This window comes from Poromitra crassiceps (genome assembly GCF_964638095.1).
Source record: "Poromitra crassiceps genome assembly, chromosome: 22".
Taxonomy (NCBI): domain Eukaryota; kingdom Metazoa; phylum Chordata; class Actinopteri; order Beryciformes; family Melamphaidae; genus Poromitra; species Poromitra crassiceps.
Window position 1 is genome coordinate 6,660,332 of NC_139647.1, and position 19,548 is coordinate 6,679,879.

The following is a 19,548-nucleotide window of genomic DNA, read 5'->3' on the forward strand; positions in this document are numbered from 1 at the left end:
CCTCCCCTCTCCCCTCCCCTCCCCTCCCCTCCCGCTCTCTGTTTGGAAACCCTCCAATCCCTTCCTAAAACTGGAAGCTGGTATGAATATACATGAGACCCTGATGGCTATGGTACACCGGGCGGTCTAGATAGTTGAAGCGGATTCAGTTGGGTTGTTTTGTCGGGGGGCTCCTTCAACCCAACGAAAACCCAGAGAAAGGACTAAAACTTTGTTTTACCTTTCCTGCCAACGGTGGTAACGATGGCTCGGGCCCCTGGCTTTCGAGGGCCACTCCTGGTGCTATTCCTGCAGATTGTCCTTATCTGCTCCGCTCAAGTAAGACTTCTGTTTGTCCCCCCCTCTCTCTCTCTCTCTCTCTCTCTCGCTCTCTCTCTCTCTGGTGTAGATTGACGAGGCAGAGCTGCAGGTGAGTGCCATAACAATTTCTCAAAGCCTACTCTTATGGGCAGAAGTTCAAGATGACTGTTTTATCCTGCAAGTTTATCATGGAAACAAGCTTAACCCTTCAGCTGCGTTGCCATTCTAAGCTTCCCGTTTTGCAGAGTGCTACCTAGTGCTTTTGCATTTCTGAAATAAGTCACAGCACTATCTCTGCATTTCAGTGTATTCCAGAAAAAGTTTGAGCTTCTATGAGACTATAAGGCTGTGCACCTGCCCCCCCACCCCCCCTGTCCCCACACACACACACACACACACACACACACGCACGCACGCACGCACACACACACACACACACACACACACGCACACACACACACACTTTCAACAAACCCGGCTAGATCAGTGCATTAATGCATTAGTGGCTCTAGGCATTGGAAGATTAGGCAGAAATGAGGAATAATGTTCAGCAATTTAAGGTGACATCCGCATTATTTTGACCTACTTTTTCCAGAGGAACCAAGGAGGAACTGCTGGCCCTCCTGGACCTGCAGGTGTCCCAGGAATCGATGGCATTTCTGTAAGTCCTCTAGCTCCTGTGTTATTGTCCATAATATGATGTTCTGACAGATACTTTGAAAATGGCTCACCATGCGTGCGATCTCAAAACATTCAAGCTGTTTGGTTTCCTTGTTTCAGGGGAACCGGGGAGACGAAGGCGCGGACGGCCCTCCTGTAACTATATGACATTTCATTTGAATTTGAAATCATTGATTCAATCACTTTGATTTGTGGCCTTTAAAAAGCAAACTTGAATAATGTTTGTATTTGTGTTTTTAACCTCTTGTTTTAGGGACCTGCCGGAGATGGAGGTAAAGCCGGCTCTTCAGGATTGCCAGGAATACCTGGAGCTGACGTGAGTTTATTTGAGACTCTGATTTTGTTATCAATCTTTTGTGTTTGGCTGTATTGTTGTTCGTTGGCCACAATGATGTCTACTTTCAAGACTCAAGGGATTGAACTTCCAGTTCCTCCCACCAAATAGGTTCATATGTTCTTACAGTTATTATTCTTCTGCAGTAGGCCCATGAAATGTGCGATTTACCACAGAATCGTGGGTCAAAGTGTGCAAAAATGTGAGGAATTTGTTCAAGAGGGTGAACAAATCCAAATTTCCTTTGTAACATGACACAGCCACGGCCTTCAGAGGTTAAAGAAAGGGTAGGAAAACAGACACACTGATGTTGAATGATGACAAAGAGAGGCATTTTCTAGGCAGAGAGAGTATTGAGTAATAATATTGATGATTACATTCTTTCAAAATGCGTTGTTATTGCTGTTGCTGTATTAATTGTGCCAAACGTATCAAATCTATTGCTTTTTATAGGCTACAGTCAATATGACATTGCAGTTGTTATACCTTGAGTGCATCTAGCAGGATTTCTAAAACAAGGGCAGTATTGTTGGCTGCTTTCTGTTGGGGTCTCCTGTTGAGAATCCTCAACATGGTGTGAATGATCTCTGCCCAGTGGGTTTGTTTGAAATGAGCCAGAGGAATGTCTGCCCTGCACTGGCTTCACAGTCTGAGAGCGTTCACCTCTGGCCCTGCTGCTAACTCTGCTGTGTGGGCTGTGAGGGTGAAGACTGTCTGGAGTCAGGTCTAACTCTGCTGTGTGGGCTGTGAGGGTGAAGACTGTCTGGAGTCAGGTCTAGCTCTGCTGTGTGGGCTGTGAGGGTGAAGACTGTCTGGAGTCAGGTCTAACTCTGCTGTGTGGCTGTGAGGGTGAAGACTGCCTGGAGTCAGGTATAACTCTGCTGTGTGGCTGTGAGGGTGAAGACTGTCTGGAGTCAGGTCTAACTCTGCTGTGTGGGCTGTGAGGGTGAAGACTGTCTGGAGTCAGGTCTAACTCTGCTGTGTGGCTGTGAGGGTGAAGACTGTCTGGAGTCAGGTCCAACTCTGCTGTGTGGCTGTGAGGGTGAAGACTGTCTGGAGTCAGGTCTAACTCTGCTGTGTGGTTGTGAGGGTGAAGACTGTCTGGAGTCAGGTCTAACTCTGCTGTGTGGGCTGTGAGGATGAAGACTGTCTGAGGTCAGGTCTAACTCTGCTGTGTGGCTGTGAGGGTGAAGACTGTCTGGAGTCAGGTCAACCATGTGTCCCAAAGCCTTCTGAGCTGATATGGGGTTGCACTGCAGCATACATGTAGGTTTCATAGAAGAAGGAGAACGGAGAGCCGGTGTCAAGGAAGTCACGTCTGATCCCACACTGAGCTTTGGTCTCCATGTGACTGATGAACACCAAGCTGCACTTGCTGCTATTTATTGAAGCACTTCAGAGGAGGGCTGGTAGTCAAGTTAGCTCGCTCATGAATATTAAACCGGACAGACAAACCCTGTCTTTATTTGTCACAAACACCATTTTGGCAACACGGAAGCCAGTACACACACACGCACATGCACACTCGTGCACGGCAGCCAGTACACACACACGCACATGCACACACGTGCACGGCAGCCGGTACACACACGCACACATGCACACGCGTGCACGGCAGCCAGTACACACACACGCACATGCACACACGTGCACGGCAGCCAGTACACACACACACATGCACACACGTGCACGGCAGCCAGTACACACACACACATGCACACATGTGCACGGCAGCCAGTACACACACACACACATGCACATGGCAGCCAGCCCAGTACACACACGCACATGCACACGCGTGCACGGCAGCCAGTACACACACACGCACATGCACACCTGTGCACGTCAGCCAGTACACACACACGCACATGCACACACGTGCACAGCAGCCAGTACACACACACGCACATGCACACACGTACACGGCAGCCAGTACACACACACGCACATGCACACATGTGCACCGCAGCCAGTACACACACACGCACATGCACACACGTGCACGGCAGCCAGTACACACACACGCACATGCACACACGTGCACGGCAGCCAGTACACACACGCACATGCACACACATGCACGGCAGCCAGTACACACCACACACGCACATGCGTGTGGCAATGTAACACTGATGTAAGACATGGTGATCTAATCAATATCAATATATTGTGATACAATATATGCCTCAGGGGGGCCATTTTCTGTCGAAAAGGCAGAATGACCACAGGTGCAAGCAAAACACTAATGAGGGTTTCCAAATTCCAATCATGGAAGATGGAAACCCTCATTAGTGTTTTGCTTGCACCTGTGTTTATCCTGCCTTTTTGACACAAAATGGCCCCTGTGAAAAGGTTCTATAATACATTTTAAATAATAATAATGTAATAATACAATATTTCAATAATATACATTATTTACAGCTTCTTTCATTACAAGGCTGAGTCAGTGCAAAGCATTGAAGCAGAATACAATAGACTTATATTCGTTCTTCAGACGTTTGTAGGTGCAGACATCCATCGTGACATAAATTGTCAGTTTTTCCAGTGGCATTTATAGTGTTAACACACTAATTGATTAATATCGTAATAATTATCGGTAACATTCTGTAAGCTTTGTTATGATGTATTAGTTAAGCCTGATCTCTCTCCTCTCTGTAAGCTTTGTTATGATGTAGTAGTTAAGCCTGATCTCTCTCCTCTATAAGCTTTGTTATGATGTATTAGTTCAGCCTGATCTCTCTCCTCTCTAAGCTTTGTTATGATGTATTAGTTAAGCCTGATCTCTCTCCTCTCTAAGCTTTGTTATGATGTATTAGTTAAGCCTGATCTCTCTCCTCTATAAGCTTTGTTATGATGTATTAGTTAAGCCTGATCTCTCTCCTCTCTAAGCTTTGTTATGATGTAGTAGTTAAGCCTGATCTCTCTCCTCTATAAGCTTTGTTATGATGTATTAGTTAAGCCTGATCTCTCTCCTCTATAAGCGTTGTTATGATGTAGTAGTTAAGCCTGATCTCTCTCCTCTATAAGCTTTGTTATGATGTAGTAGTTAAGCCTGATCTCTCTCCTCTCTCTAAGCTTTGTTATGATGTAGTAGTTAAGCCTGATCTCTCTCCTCTCTAAGCTTTGTTATGATGTAGTAGTTAAGCCTGATCTCTCTCCTCTATAAGCTTTGTTATGATGTATTAGTTAAGCCTGATCTCTCTCCTCTCTAAGCTTTGTTATGATGTAGTAGTTAAGCCTGATCTCTCTCCTCTGTAAGCTTTGTTATGATGTAGTAGTTAAGCCTGATCTCTCTCCTCTGTAAGCTTTGTTATGATGTATTAGTTAAGCCTGATGTCTCTCCTCTCTAAGCTTTGTTATGATGTAGTAGTTAAGCCTGATCTCTCTCCTCTGTAAGCTTTGTTATGATGTATTAGTTAAGCCTGATCTCTCTCCTCTCTAAGCTTTGTTATGATGTAGTAGTTAAGCCTGATCTCTCTCCTCTCTAAGCTTTGTTATGATGTAGTAGTTAAGCCTGAGCCCTGTACTACGAAACTAGTTTAACAGATCCGCGATAAGTCCCTTTGATCTGGTTTGACTGAACAGGATCAAAGCTATCTAGTTAACTGATACTACGACGCTGGTTTTTTACTAGGTAAGTGGACCTGGGATCTGCCTGTGCACGCGCACGTTTTTCGCTCGTGCACAGGCGCGCGTCCACGCGAAAGAGGTGCGCTAGCCAATCATTATGAACAGCTGAGTTGATCCACGCCCACACCCATTTCCACACCCATTTCCTCATTGAATGAAAAAGCGCAGCCACAGTGGGATCAGAGATTTTAGCGGATATTTAATGTAACCTATGGCAGAATGAAAATCCGCGTTGGATATAGTTGGGGGAAGGACTGTCTAAAGCTGCCGCTTGTATTCACATCAGTCATTTGATTTACTTTGATCAGCGATTTCTGTCTCCTACAGCTTTGTGCGAGTGTAAATGTACATTAAATGTGTAATCTCAGTCTATAAATTTCCACAATCTGTAAGCCTATTTAGACCATAGATTTAGAAAGCATGCTCAATGAATAATGATCTCTATCACTCATTATGTGTGTGTGGTTGCACTGATCGAATAATTCATATATAGGCTATAATAATGATATCCTAATATAAAAGAGAAAACTGCTGGACTGAATTGAAACGATGCGGGCATACTTTTCATTGATAAAAACTAGCCTATTTTTGCTCATATATTGGCATACAGCCTACAGGACACAGTTCCAGCTGAAACATGCAAGAAGCCTGCATATTTAGTATTGGGGCTATCCCATATTTATCCCATCTATATTATATGTATAGGCTTTTCTGGCATGTAGGAGAATATCACCCTCACTCCATTTGAGGCTCCGTTTAGCCTATGATATGCGCTGCGGTGATTAATAGTGATCATATTTCTCCACGCATAGTTGAGCTGTTAAGACATAAAGTGGTAAGTAGGCTTAAAGTCCCTGGAAACCAAAATCCACAAAAACGTTCTAACTATGTTATTTAGGGTCTTATGTTAGTAATTTTGTGCCTCCCGAAATTATTATACATTACTTTCAACCCAAAGCCTTAAAATCGACACTTTTCTACAAGATTCTACAAAGTACTTCCTCATTGAAGACAGCAGTGCGCGAGGTGCTAAAACGCAGGAGCTTATGACGTCATAAGCTCTATAACCTTTGTACACGCACGCAATCCCACCCACCTATGGCAAGTCCGTTCTTTGCCCCCAGTGACAGCGCTCCCTCGCTGTCCGTCTCCCTCCCTGTGTGCCGTCTGCCACCAAGCGCTGTGCTTGTGAGATTAGCAAGGTGTCGGGTTTCAGCCATGCGCTCCTCTCTCTCTCTCTCTCTCTCTCTCTCTCTCTCTCTCTCTCTCTCTCTCTCTCGACAGACACTCAGGCAAAGAACGGACAGAGATCTCTTCCGAGCCGCGGAGCAACACACACACACACACACACACACACACACACACACACACACACACACACACACACACACACACACACGGTGTGTGCACTCATCTCTCTTTCTCCGTTTCCCTCCCCCCCTCTCTCTCGCGCTCTCCGAGAGACAGAAATTTCCCTGCTGTAGATGGGACACGCCCACACATTCCGCGGGAGAAAGTACACTCTAAAAAATAATGAAATCTCATGAGTTTTGCCATGGCTGTCAAACCTAAATTTATATACTTTGCGACGTTCATCATCGTTCAAATTTGGCTGGTGGCTTATTAACATAGGGTCCTGTGATGTGATTAACTCAAAATGCTAAATAATAAAGAAATATTTCTGGTTTCCAGGGACTTTAATTTAATTATGTAGCCTACAGAGCCACAAATGTTTTTCTTGTTATATTCTCAGTTGACTGCAATCTATTTTTCATATGGCGATCTTATATGAACGGTGAGTGACTCCAGAGAGCCGATTATATGGGTCTGTCATGGATTTTGATCTTATCCTCTGAAGCTAACCAGGAGCCTGTACTACGAAGCTAGTTTAACAGATCCGCGATAAGTCCCTTTGATCTGGTTTGACTGAACAGGATCAAAGCTATCTAGTTAACTGATACTACGACGCTGGTTTTCTACTAGGTAAGTGGACCTGGGATCTGCCTGTGCACGCGCACGTTTTTCGCTCGTGCACAGGCGCGCGTCCACGCGAAAGAGGTGCGCTAGCCAATCACATTATGAACAGCTGAGTTGATCCACGCCCACACCCATTTCCTCATTGAATGAAAAAGCGCAGCCACAGTGGGATCAGAGATTTTAGCGGATATTTAATGTAACCTATGGCAGAATGAAAATCCGCGTTGGATATAGTTGGGGGAAGGACTGTCTAAAGCTGCCGCTTGTATTCACATCAGTCATTTGATTTACTTTGATCAGCGATTTCTGTCTCCTACAGCTTTGTGCGAGTGTAAATGTACATTAAATGTGTAATCTCAGTCTATAAATTTCCACAATCTGTAAGCCTATTTAGACCATAGATTTAGAAAGCATGCTCAATGAATAATGATCTCTATCACTCATTATGTGTGTGTGGTTGCACTGATCGAATAATTCATATACAGTATAGGCTATAATAATGATATCCTAATATAAAAGAGAAAACTGCTGGACTGAATTGAGACGATGCGGGCATACTTTTCATTGATAAAAACTAGCCTATTTTTGCTCATATATTGGCATACAGCCTACAGGACACAGTTCCAGCTGAAACATGCAAGAAGCCTGCATATTTAGTATTGGGGCTATCCCATATTTATCCCATCTATATTATATGTATAGGCTTTTCTGGCATGTAGGAGAATATCACCCTCACTCCATTTGAGGCTCCGTTTAGCCTATGATATGCGCTGCGGTGATTAATAGTGATCATATTTCTCCACGCATAGTTGAGCTGTTAAGACATAAAGTGGTAAGTAGCCTAGGCTTAATTTAATTATGTAGCCTACAGAGCCACAAATGTTTTTCTTGTTATATTCTCAGTTGACTGCAATCTATTTTTCATATGGCGATCTTATATGAACGGTGAGTGACTCCAGAGAGCCGATTATATGGGTCTGTCATGGATTTTGATCTTATCCTCTGAAGCTAACCTGGTCGCGACCAGGTTAGCTTTGCAGCGTCAGTTGCCATGGTGATTGAAAGTTAACTTGCTTTGTAGTACGGCTAAACCAGGTTTAAACTCAAACTTACTCGGATAAGGCATTAAACTAGCTTCGTAGTACAGGCTACTGGTCGCGACCAGGTTAGCTTTGCAGCGTCAGTTGCCATGGTGATTGAAAGTTAACTTGCTTTGTAGTACGGCTAAACCAGGTTTAAACTCAAACTTACTCGGATAAGGCATTAAACTAGCTTCGTAGTACAGGCTACAGATCTCTCTCCTCTCTAAGCTTTGTTATGATGTAGTAGTTAAGCCTGATCTCTCTCCTCTATAATCTTTGTTAAGATGTATTAGTTAAGCCTGATCTCTCTCTCTATCAACTTTGTTATGATGTAGTAGTTAAGCCTGATCTCTTTCCTCTCTATAAGCATGGTTATGTTGGAGTAGTTAAGCCTGATCTCTCTCCTCTCTAAGCTTTGTTATGATGTAGTAGTTAAGCCTGATCTCTCTCTCTATAAACTTTGTTATGATGTATTAGTTAAGCCTGATCTCTCTCCTCTCTATAAGCTTTGATATGATGCATTAGTTAAGCCTGATCTCTCTCCTCTCTAAGCTTTGTTATGATGGACTAGTTAAGCCTGCTCTCTCTCCTCTCTATAAGCTTTGTTATGATGTAGTTGATCTCTCTCCTCTCCAAGCTTTGTTATGATGTAGTAGTTAAGCCTGGTCTCTCTCCTCTCTATAAGCTTTGTTATGATGAATTAGTTAAGCCTGATCTCTCTCCTCTATAAGCTTTGTTATGATGAATTAGTTAAGCCTGATCTCTCTCCTCTATAAGCTTTGTTAAGATGTATTAGTTAAGCCTGGTCTCTCTCTCTATCAACTTTGTTATGATGTAGTAGTTAAGCCTGATCTCTCTCCTCTCTATAAGCTTTGATATGATGCATTAGTTAAGCCTGATCTCTCTCCTCTCTAAGCTTTGTTATGATGGACTAGTTAAGCCTGCTCTCTCTCCTCTCTATAAGCTTTGTTATGATGTAGTTGATCTCTCTCCTCTCCAAGCTTTGTTATGATGTAGTAGTTAAGCCTGGTCTCTCTCCTCTCTATAAGCTTTGTTATGATGTAGTAGTTAAGCCTGATCTCTCTCCTCTGTAAGCTTTGTTATGATGTAGTAGTTAAGCCCTATGGTTAAGCCTGATCTCTCTCCTCTCTTGGCAGGGTTTGACCGGCCCTATCGGAGACGCCGGGCCTGACGGTCCCCTCGGACAGAAAGTGAGTGACTAATGAGCCTGCTTCAGAGAGCCTGGGTGAAACGGTGCCAAGCGCTGCTGTCCACTCGTTTGCCGTGACAGTCAGAGTTACAAGGCGTAAAGCAATTCCTCATGACAAATGAGACTTAATCCTGAAAGTGTTCTGTGTAATCTCCATGGGGAATGAAGCCCCGACATCGCTCCTCATTAAGCTAAACATTGCTGGGTCAAGTGTGCCCGGCCGCGCTCAGTCACGGGGTAAGCTGGAGGAATGTTAACTCAGTCTGTCTCAGGAATGCTCAGGAAGGTCCCAATGCACTATTTATCTAATGTTATCACACTGAAATCACACTGAAATCACACTGAAATGACCGGGATTTGGAAATGTGGTGTGTTTGATACAATGAGAGAATATCTATTTGGAAGAACACAATGCTAAATTCGTACAGGATTGTTGTCACATTTATGATGTGTTTGCTGCGGGAAATAAGATTAGTTTTATTTACTATTATCTGGTTATGATGTGTTTGCTGGGGGAATAAGATTAGTTTTACATACTATTCTCTCTGTTTATCATGTGTTTGCTGGGGAAATAAGATTACCCTAGTTTATATACTATTCTGTTTAGGAGGTGTTTGCTGGGGAAATAAGATTAGTTTTATATACTATTCTCTGTTTATGATGTGTTTGCTGGGGAAATAAGATTTGTTTTATATACTATTCTCTGTTTATGATGTGTTTGCTGGGGGAATAAGATTAGTTTTATATACTATTCTCTGTTTATGATGTGTTTGCTGGTGAAATAAGATTTGTTTTATATACTATTCTCTGTTTATGATGTGTTTGCTGGGGGAATAAGATTTGTTTTATATACTATTCTCTGTTTATGATGTGTTTGCTGGGGAAATAAGATTTGTTTTATATACTATTCTCTGTTTAAGATGTGTTTGCTGGGGAAATAAGATTAGTTTTATATACTATTATCTGTTTATGATGTGTTTGCTGGTGAAATAATATTAGTTTTATATCCTATTCTCTGTTTATGATGTGTTTGCTGGGGGAATAAGATTCGTTTTATATACTATTCTCTGTTTATGATGTGTTTGCTGGGGAAATATGATTAGTTTTATATACTATTCTCTGTTTAAGATGTGTTTGCTGGGGAAATAATATTAGTTTTATATACTATTATCTGTTTATGATGTGTTTGCTGGGGAAATAAGATTAGTTGTATATACTATTCTCTGTTTAAGATGTGTTTGCTGGGGAAATAAGATTAGTTGTATATACTATTCTCTGTTTATTATGTGTTAGCTGGGGGAATAAGATTAGTTGTATATACTACTCTCTCTGTCTCAATTGTATAATGATCACATTTCCGTGTTTTTCTGTTCTTCTTTGCGCTGTAGGGTGAACCTGGAAAAGTTGGACCCCGTGGATCAGCTGTGAGTTACTTTTCCTTTCTGAACCTGTAAAACCAACATCAGATCAAAAGATCTCTGTCAGAAAGTACATGGTCTAACATGATGTTTTACCTCACAGTCAACGTTTTACATTCTAAATTGTTGTCCAGTATACAACATAGGATGACTGACAATTGTTTTTAACTGGTATAATAATGTATACATGAATGCAATTCACAAAGACCAGGTACATAGCAAGGGGTTGACAATTTGTAAAAAGTAAATCTCCGGTCTTAGTTGTCTATGGTATTTCTTGTCATGTTTCCAGCAAATTGAGTGATAGTGTGTTTGTTTCTCTTTAGGGTGTTGGGCCAGATGGAGAATATGTAAGTAATTTACTTTATGTTACATGTTATAATGCCATGCTATACTTTATATTCTAATACTTGAATTCAGTAATTGTCATAATTGTAATTGTCATAATTGTGTTACCATTCAACTATAACAACAACACTATGTAAATGTGACTTTGAACAGGGACCGCCGGGGCCTGGAGGACTTCTGGGTGAAGTGGGCAAAGTTGGGCCACCTGTGAGTACAAACAGACAGACAGACAGACAGACAGACAGACAGACAGACAGACAGACAGACAGACAGACAGACAGACAGACAGAGAGACAGGCAGACAGACAGAGAGACAGACAGACAGACAGACAGACAGACAGACAGACAGACAGACAGACAGACAGACAGACAGAGAGACAGGCAGACAGACAGAGAGACAGACAGACAGACAGACAGACAGACAGACAGACAGACAGACAGACAGACACACAGACAGTCAGACAGATACACAGACAGGCAGACAGACAGACAGACAGACAGACAGACAGACAGGCAGACAGACAGACAGACAGACAGACAGACAGACAGACAGACAGACAGATGTTTTTTCTATATAGTTTATCTACAGCATCACATACTATCCTAGCAAAACATAGAAAGATGGCCAGTCTTAAGTCAAAAATGTGTGAGGTAAAATTGTTACAATATCAGCCATTTAGTTTAGTTAAATGACTTCCAGCCATTTTCACTATAAGCAGCAATGCTATCATCATCATTGAGTCCCAGTGTATTCTAGAGCAACAGTTTGAGCTTTCAAACCCCGCCGTCGAGAAGCAATGAACCCTTTTGCTTTGGTAGGTGGCTTTGAAATGTTTCCGTGACACTTGTAAATACGTGCGTATCTCCGATTTCGACTGCTTGGGAGTTTTAGCATACCATCGGGGGAAGGGACTGTGGAGGGGAGATGATCACGTCATATGCCCGAAAAACAGAAGTGACACAAAAAGTGACACAAATCGTGACATCATCAGTGACACCAGTCATGTCATAAATCCCACAACATATTGCGCCCATGGAGCATCGTTTCCAGAGTCTGAGAGAAACAGTGGATGGATGAATCCAGAGGGAGGCGGTAATGCAACATAAAGGATGCCAACTGCCATGAGACACCACAGAAGAGGTCTCCAGAGTCTCCACTCTAGAAATCGAACGCGAGATCACTAGCCTAATTCTGCACTAATTTGCATACATTTCCAGAACAGAAATCTTTAAAAGCTGGATTTCCAGATTCAAAATTCTTGTTTAATCTTGGTGATATATTAGAGCCAAATGTTTCTACAGAGGGAATTTTGGATATCTCTTTTTATCACTCCATAAAGCAGAAAATACATACTGTCAACAGTTGTTAAAAAAAAAAGTAAAATAAAAAATGTTTTCGCCATGCGTTTAGGAATAAATTTGTAAGTCAGAGTCTGAATGATATATATTATATGGAGAAACTCCTCTGTAAAACCCTTCAGAATATAGACATGAATAAAACTGGACAGTTTGGTGTATGTACTTTCTGATTTCTGGCTCAGAGTATGACAAAAAAAAACATTTTCAGAAAATAGATTTTTTTTATTATTCTTTCCAGAAGTTAGATTTTCCTATATTTTTAGTATGTTATTTAACATGACCAATGGTACCACAACTATCACTTTTTTCAGGGTTCAACCATATATTGACTGGCCTATTAATATAGGTAATAGGTAATATCATACCATGCTATACCCTCTACACCAGAGAAAATAATAGCCAAACCTTGTCTACCAGGAGGGCCAGAGAGATGGAGTTGCGGCTATTGAGCCTCTAGTTCCTAGTTCCTCATTGCGCGGCTCGCGAGACGCTGGCGGATCTCGAAGCTTTAGTTGGCGGCTCTAAGAAATTGCAAAAATCTTCTTTTTTTTCCTGCTCTCCCCAAAATTTCAATAAACCTTTATGGCATATTATTACAATACAACAATACTGGTGTTGACAGTAATAGAAGGTGCCAAATCATTCAAAACAATAAGCATTTTGCTTTTAGGAGTATTGTGCCAGCGTGCAGCGCCGTTCCAAAACGTGTCAACGTGTGTCGTTGCCTGGGAAACGCACATCCCATAATACAACTGTTCGCATCGCATCCCATAATAGTATGATGATACTTGGGATGCTATGCTATTGCGAACGTAGATGTGAACAGGTTAGCTAAAACTTCAGCGTCGCCAGCAACGGCCCCCACCGTTGCGGTCGGGGTACGTTTCGAAATCCCTCCAGGCCTGAAAGATTTTCTAGGGGAAACTGGTATCTATGTGTGTGTGTGTGTGTGTGTGTGTGTGTGTGTGTGTGTGTGTGTGTGTGTGTGTGTGTGTGTGTGTGTGTGTGTGTGTGTGTGTGTGTGTGTGTGTGTGTGTGTGTGTGTGTGTGTGTGGAAAACAATAGAACAAAAAAATGGTAGGCAGATGTGCTTGGTTGGGGTGGCTTTTGGTGTTTTGCGGTAAAAGTGGCTCTCCTATTGACTTTGTCCTGCCAGTGCGGCTCTCATCGAAGAAATAGTGAGGATCACTGCTCTAGTTGTAATAGAGCCACAGGCTGGAGTCTCATCTCTCTAAAAAGGTGGTACATGATCATATTCAGTATCCAGTGAGGATGGAGAGAGTGCACCACCTTCTACTTTGTGTCTCTCCCCACAGGGACCCATGGGTGTGAGGGGGCCACAGGGACCTCGAGGATCAGCGGGCCCCAGAGTAAGTAGCCCAGGCTAGATCTCATACCTATCTCACCAGGGAACCAGCATGATCTAGGCCCTTGCATGAAATAATAGCAATCATTAGCAATTATTAGGGGTTATTACAAAAAACTGACGGAAACAAAAGAACAATCTTTATCAAAATAAGTCTGAGTCCTCGTCTCCAACTTCAGAGTCCAAATGCATGAATGCTCGAGTCCAAGCCCAGGTCCAAGTCATCAGTACTCAAGTCCGTCTCGAGTCATGAGACCTGAAAATGTGTCCAGGACTCGGGCCCGACTGGAGTTGAGTGGAACTCCACTACAACAGTGGATCCAGATATGATCCAGATGTGAAAGGTCTAGCTCAGTTAGTGATGCCTCCACTGCACATGGATGTCCTTTCAATTAGGATTGACCTGCTCATTATTTATTGTGATGTTAGCGAATCCGGATTAAGGCTATGTGTCCTGGTCACTGCACTAGCGCCTCTTCTGGTCGGTTGGGGCGCTTGTTTGGGGGGAGGGGAACTGGGGGGAATAGCATGATCCACGCTCTGTTCCGCCTGGCAACTACACTATATATATATATATATATATATATATATATATATATATATATTATTGTGATGTTAGTCTTGTCGATTGCACTTTGAAAGAACCGTCTATCCTATTTTCTCTCAATTTTAGGGAGCATCTGGAATGTTAGGCAGTGCTGATCTGGTAAGGCTTTGCTTTCTAAAAATTTGTGAATCTGATTTTTTTCATGACATATCAAAAATATTGTCTGACTTTGTACCTTTACATCGTTGTCTAGTGCCCAAACTCCTGTCCACCTGGGACCCCCGGGCATCCTGGCCTGCCTGGCATGAAGGTGAGTGGAAGGGTTGAAGTGTCGAAACTGGTGTCAATGACTTTGTCTGATAAGACAGTGTTGTGTTGTGATAAGACAGTGTTGTGTTGTGATAAGACAGTGTTGTGTTGTGATAAGAAGAGTGTTGTGTTTGATTGGCTTGGTTGCATGTATGGTTCTGGTGTTTTGGACAGACGGTACAGCAGCGAGGGTTAATTTGCTAGATTTGTTGTATATCCAGTCTCCAGTCTGGCCCCATGCTTGTTCTGTATGTTTCCAGGGCCACAAAGGTGGGAAAGGAGACGCTGGAGAACCTGGGAAGCAAGGACACAAGGTAAGATGCATTCATTCTCGGGAGAAATCCTTGCTTTGAGCCCCATAGATAGTCCTGCTCATATGGAACATCCTATAGTAAACATTACATACAGTAGATCATCCCGTCGCATTATGCTCACATAAGACCACATAAATTGTCTCTTCACAACTTTCACACATACCACAACGTTCCACATCAGGAAAAAATATGGCCGACTTTCAATATGAATGAATCCTTATGAATGAGGGGAATGAGGGGATCTCTGTCTCCTCAGGGACAAGTATCATGAAGTGATATATGGCTGTGTGTAACACCTCTGACTCCTTGTGATGCAGCGTGGAATATGATTGATTTGAGATGACGTTCAAACACAACTACACTTTCCCCATAATGTGTCCATGCACCATATCCATGGAAATGAGTGTGATCTCCTCTTATCCCCTCCTGCCATCATCTGATTGACGGCGCTCTGTCTCCCTGGGCTTTTCTCCTTCCACCACATTTTCCTCTTAGGGGTGCTGTTGCATCTTCTCCGCTCTCTGCACATCAGAGTGATAGTCATAATAATCTGCTGCGCAGCAATGGGTCGTGGCCGGGCACTGACAGAGATGCTCACGTCATTTGTTTGCAAGTCCAAGTCAAGTCTCAAGTCTTTGAGTTTAGAGTCTGTCAAGTCTCAAGTCTTTTAGCTATAGACGGTTTTAACTTGACAACAAAAACATTCTAAATTGAACCCCCACTCACTTCCTGTTGCAGTGTTTGCTATGGACATAAAAGAAAAAAAAACATTCAAGTGCAGGACTGACCATTCCGTGAAAACCGTCTATAGTCCAAGTCAGGTCTCAAGTCTTTGGTCACAAGTCCAAGTTAAGTCTCAAGTCTCTTATGGATGAGCGTTCTGTTATCTGCTGCATGCCATCCAGTCTGCTTAGAACACTGCATAGCTAAAACTAAGGGATTCAAAGCATGTAGGCTACATGTATTATCCGCACTCTATCTATTAGCATCCAGCATCAGCATTGATTAGTTGACATTATTAGTAGACCTTTCATTAATATTAATACACACAAAAATAAGGATTGTTCACAAGTCCCAAATCTCAAGTCCAAGTCTCTCAAGTCTTTGAGGACAAGTCTCTCAAGTCAAGTCTCAAGTCACTGTGTGTGCGACTCTCGTCCAAGTCTCCAGTCCAAGTCCCCCCCATCTCTGGGCACTGATGGCATCATCAGTGATGTGTCACAACACTGATCACTGATGACATCATCAGTGATGTCACAATGTTGCTCAAGTGACATCACTGATGACATCACGTATCCCTGATTTTTTATGAATTTTCAAAGTTTGAAACTTTAGACCACCATCAGGACTATTCGCGGCAAATTTCGCGTCAACGAAGTTTGGTATGGGACTGGACCTTTGTGCAACGTTTGGTTTATTTTCATGCTTGGGAAGTCCAACTTCCCGAGAGACTATCTACCGTATCTATCTATACTATAATGCCAGCAGTGTGTCTCTCTGTCCTTCGCGTATCTCGAGAACCGTTGGTCCAATCAACTTAAAACTTGGGGAGTGCGCTAAGGGGGACCTGACGGGGTGCAGTGCCCTGTTTTTGTGCAATTCAGCACAGCACCACCTACTGGCAACAAAAAAAATGTTTATCTCAAGAACCTTGACACAGTGCTGAGTGCAATGCCAAATTTCGTGCAATTCGGCACAGCGCCACCTACTGGCAACACAAAAAGTGGTTTATCTTGAGAACCGTTTGTCCGATCGACTTCAAATTTGGGGAGTGTGCTGCTGAGAACTTGACGTAGTGCAGTGCTGAATTTCTTGCAATTTGACATAGCACCACCTAACTGCAACACAAAAAGCAGTTTATCTCGAGAAACATTCGTCCGATTGACTTCAAACTTGGGGAGCGCGCTGCTCGGACCCCGATGGAGTGCGGTGTCGCATTTCATGCCATTAGGACTTATGCATAGTCATAGTGCCAGATACTGGCAGTGGCAACACGAAAAGCGGTTTATCTCGAGAACCATTCATCCGATCGACTTCAAACTTGGCGGGTGCGTTGCTAGGAACCCGAGAAATTTCAGCTTTGTGCAATTCAACCAATAAGATCACAGCTTTCACGTATCTCCAGGACTGTCTGTCCGATCGACTTCTGTATCAATTTCCCCCCGGGGATCATTAAAGTCTTTCTGATTCTGATTCTGATTCTGATGTCTGTCATTCGCGTATCTCGAGAACCGTTTGTCGGATCGAATTCAAACTTGGGGAGTGCGCTTCACTGGACCTGACGGAGTTCAGTGTGTAGGGGGTAGCGCTCACGGGGTGGTGAATGAGGGGAATGGGCACTGCACTAGTTAATCATAATAATAATAATATTGACAAATACAATAAGTGGCCCTGCTGCTTCGCTGGCCCGGCCACTAATTATAGCTGCTGCGCAGCAATGGGTCGTGGCCGGGCACTCATCATCAGTGATGTCCAATGTACATTTGCTCAAGTGGCATTACTGATGACATCACTTATGACATCATCACAAGTGTGCGTGTTTTCCCAGTGATGTCACAACACTGATGACATCATCATAAGTGTGTGCGTATGTGTGTTTTCCCAGGATGGCGAAGGCATCGGTGCTCTTTAGGCTATACAATGTAATTACATTGGTGAATTACATTTGGTGTCCATAATGTAGTTCATGTGTAGTTAAAATAAAAGGGTTACCAAAAAACAAAAACAAAAGCAGACCTGTTTTATCATGTTCAATAAACATGTATTAAAAAAGGAAAAACAGCTCTGCGCCCGGCTGTCCCGTTGTTTTCCTGCTCCTCAACTAGGCGGCAACGCTACAGGTCGATTTTGAGTTCAAAAGATCTCAACGCTGACCTGCTGGTCGCTGACCTTTCATGAGCGCAACCAATCAGAGGAGGAAAAGAAGGCTGCTGCTGCTCGCCTCTTGTCCTGCAGATTTGTGCTCCGCTCTACTTTGCGTTGAGAAAAATGCACTGTGCTTATCATGTGAAGGAGGCTTTAGACCTCAGGATACAACTCATTTGTGATTTCCAACCCATAATAACACTAATCTACATTTGTGATGAAACCTCTGCTTTTGGCCCCTTGCAATTAATAAAAAAAAAAAAGTGCTTTCCAAAATTGCTGCTTCATTTCCTGATAAGCACACAGATAATTAGAGCACCTATGACATTTTGCATTCCTCCAAAATGAACACAACATGTGTCAGGAGATCCTTGCATTGTTTTGTTAAAATTGTATGAATATTGCTGTCGTCATGCTCTCTCCATCACGTCCTCAGGGTGAAGAAGGAGACCAGGGAAACACAGGCGACGTCGGATCCCAAGGGCCCACGGTTAGCTCCTCCCACTGATATGTTTCACCCAGACGATATTAACGCCTTTCAAATTATAATCTGCCCTCTCCTGTGTCAGCGTCTCCTTTTCTCCTGACTGAAGGTGTCATTCCACTATTAATCTGTTTGTGATTGCAGGGTCCCCAGGGAATCCGCGGAGCCACAGGGATGATGGGTCCCAAGGGAGAGCTAGTAAGTGTTTCTGGGATTGCTTTGTGAGCACATTCTCTGGATAGCGCTCTGTAAAGACGTTTATCCTTCAAAACAGACTGATACTAATAGTTCCTTTGTGAGCACATTCGCTGGATAGCGCTCTGTAAAGACGTTTATCCTTCAAAACAGACTGATACTAGTGAGGTCTCCAGACCATATTTCAAGCTGAAGGCCACTCATGCATAATCCGATCATCCCCTGATGACAGTCAAGTCCTAGCATAACGTGGTCAGTCAAAGTCCTAGTATGACGTCTGCTATGACGTCAAATATGACGTCAGTTAATCCTCATATATATAGCAAGGGTTCTACGTCACCTCTCTCTCTCTGGCCGATCATAGCAGCAGTAGCTTCACGGCAGTCCATCTCCCTCGAAGCCGTCCTCCGAAGCGTTGTTTTGCCCCACCCACCTCCCCAGTCCGCCACCAACGAGTCTTGACTCCTGATCCCCCACGGGGGGGGGATCTCCTAGCCTATGCAGGTGCCCTCCTCTTGCCTCAAGAGCAGCGCCACTGGCCAATGGAGTCAAGCGCCAAAGTATTTGCCATGCATGCCGATTGCTAAATAAAGTTTGTCTAATCCTACCAACTGGCCTCTCATGATTGAAATAGTTCCTTTGTGAGCACATTCTCTGGATAGCGCTCTGTAAAGACGTTTATCCTTCAAAACAGACTGATACTAATAGTTCCTTTGTGAGCACATTCGCTGGATAGCGCTCTGTAAAGACGTTTATCCTTCAAAACAGACTGATACTAATAGTTCCTTTGTGAGCACATTCTCTGGATAGCGCTCTGTAAAGACGTTTATCCTTCAAAACAGACTGATACTAATAGTTCCTTTGTGAGCACATTCTCTGGATAGCGCTCTGTAAAGACGTTTATCCTTCAAAACAGACTGATACTAATATTCTTCTCTGGCAGGGAGCTCGAGGCAATGATGGAGAGCCAGGTCCCCAGGGGGTTGGAGGAGCTTCTGTAAGTTGCTTTAATAATGTAAACGCTTTTGTTTTTCAATGTGATGTGAGTCATGTAGTAGACGACTGTGTTGGGAGGGTTACTTTTAAAATGGATTCCACTACAGCTTACTGAATACATGCCCTAAAATGT

The 19,548-nt window shown here is 43.2% G+C and overlaps 1 protein-coding gene across 1 annotated transcript in view; it reads left to right on the top strand.

Annotated features, from left to right (window-relative positions):
• Positions 1-243: 243 nt before the first annotated feature.
• The window catches only part of col9a1b (collagen, type IX, alpha 1b), a gene marked incomplete at both ends in the record, with an annotated part of 32,902 nt that continues 13,597 nt past the window's right edge, over positions 244-19,548 (top strand). The window contains 15 exons of the mRNA XM_083658453.1: positions 244-318; positions 896-961; positions 1,081-1,116; positions 1,235-1,297; positions 9,162-9,215; positions 10,603-10,638; positions 10,959-10,982; positions 11,134-11,187; positions 13,656-13,709; positions 14,379-14,411; positions 14,506-14,562; positions 14,822-14,875; positions 18,177-18,230; positions 18,369-18,422; positions 19,363-19,416. Of these exons, the coding sequence (XP_083514579.1) occupies positions 244-318; positions 896-961; positions 1,081-1,116; positions 1,235-1,297; positions 9,162-9,215; positions 10,603-10,638; positions 10,959-10,982; positions 11,134-11,187; positions 13,656-13,709; positions 14,379-14,411; positions 14,506-14,562; positions 14,822-14,875; positions 18,177-18,230; positions 18,369-18,422; positions 19,363-19,416 (768 nt within the window). The remainder of the gene's footprint in view (positions 319-895; positions 962-1,080; positions 1,117-1,234; positions 1,298-9,161; positions 9,216-10,602; positions 10,639-10,958; positions 10,983-11,133; positions 11,188-13,655; positions 13,710-14,378; positions 14,412-14,505; positions 14,563-14,821; positions 14,876-18,176; positions 18,231-18,368; positions 18,423-19,362; positions 19,417-19,548) is intronic.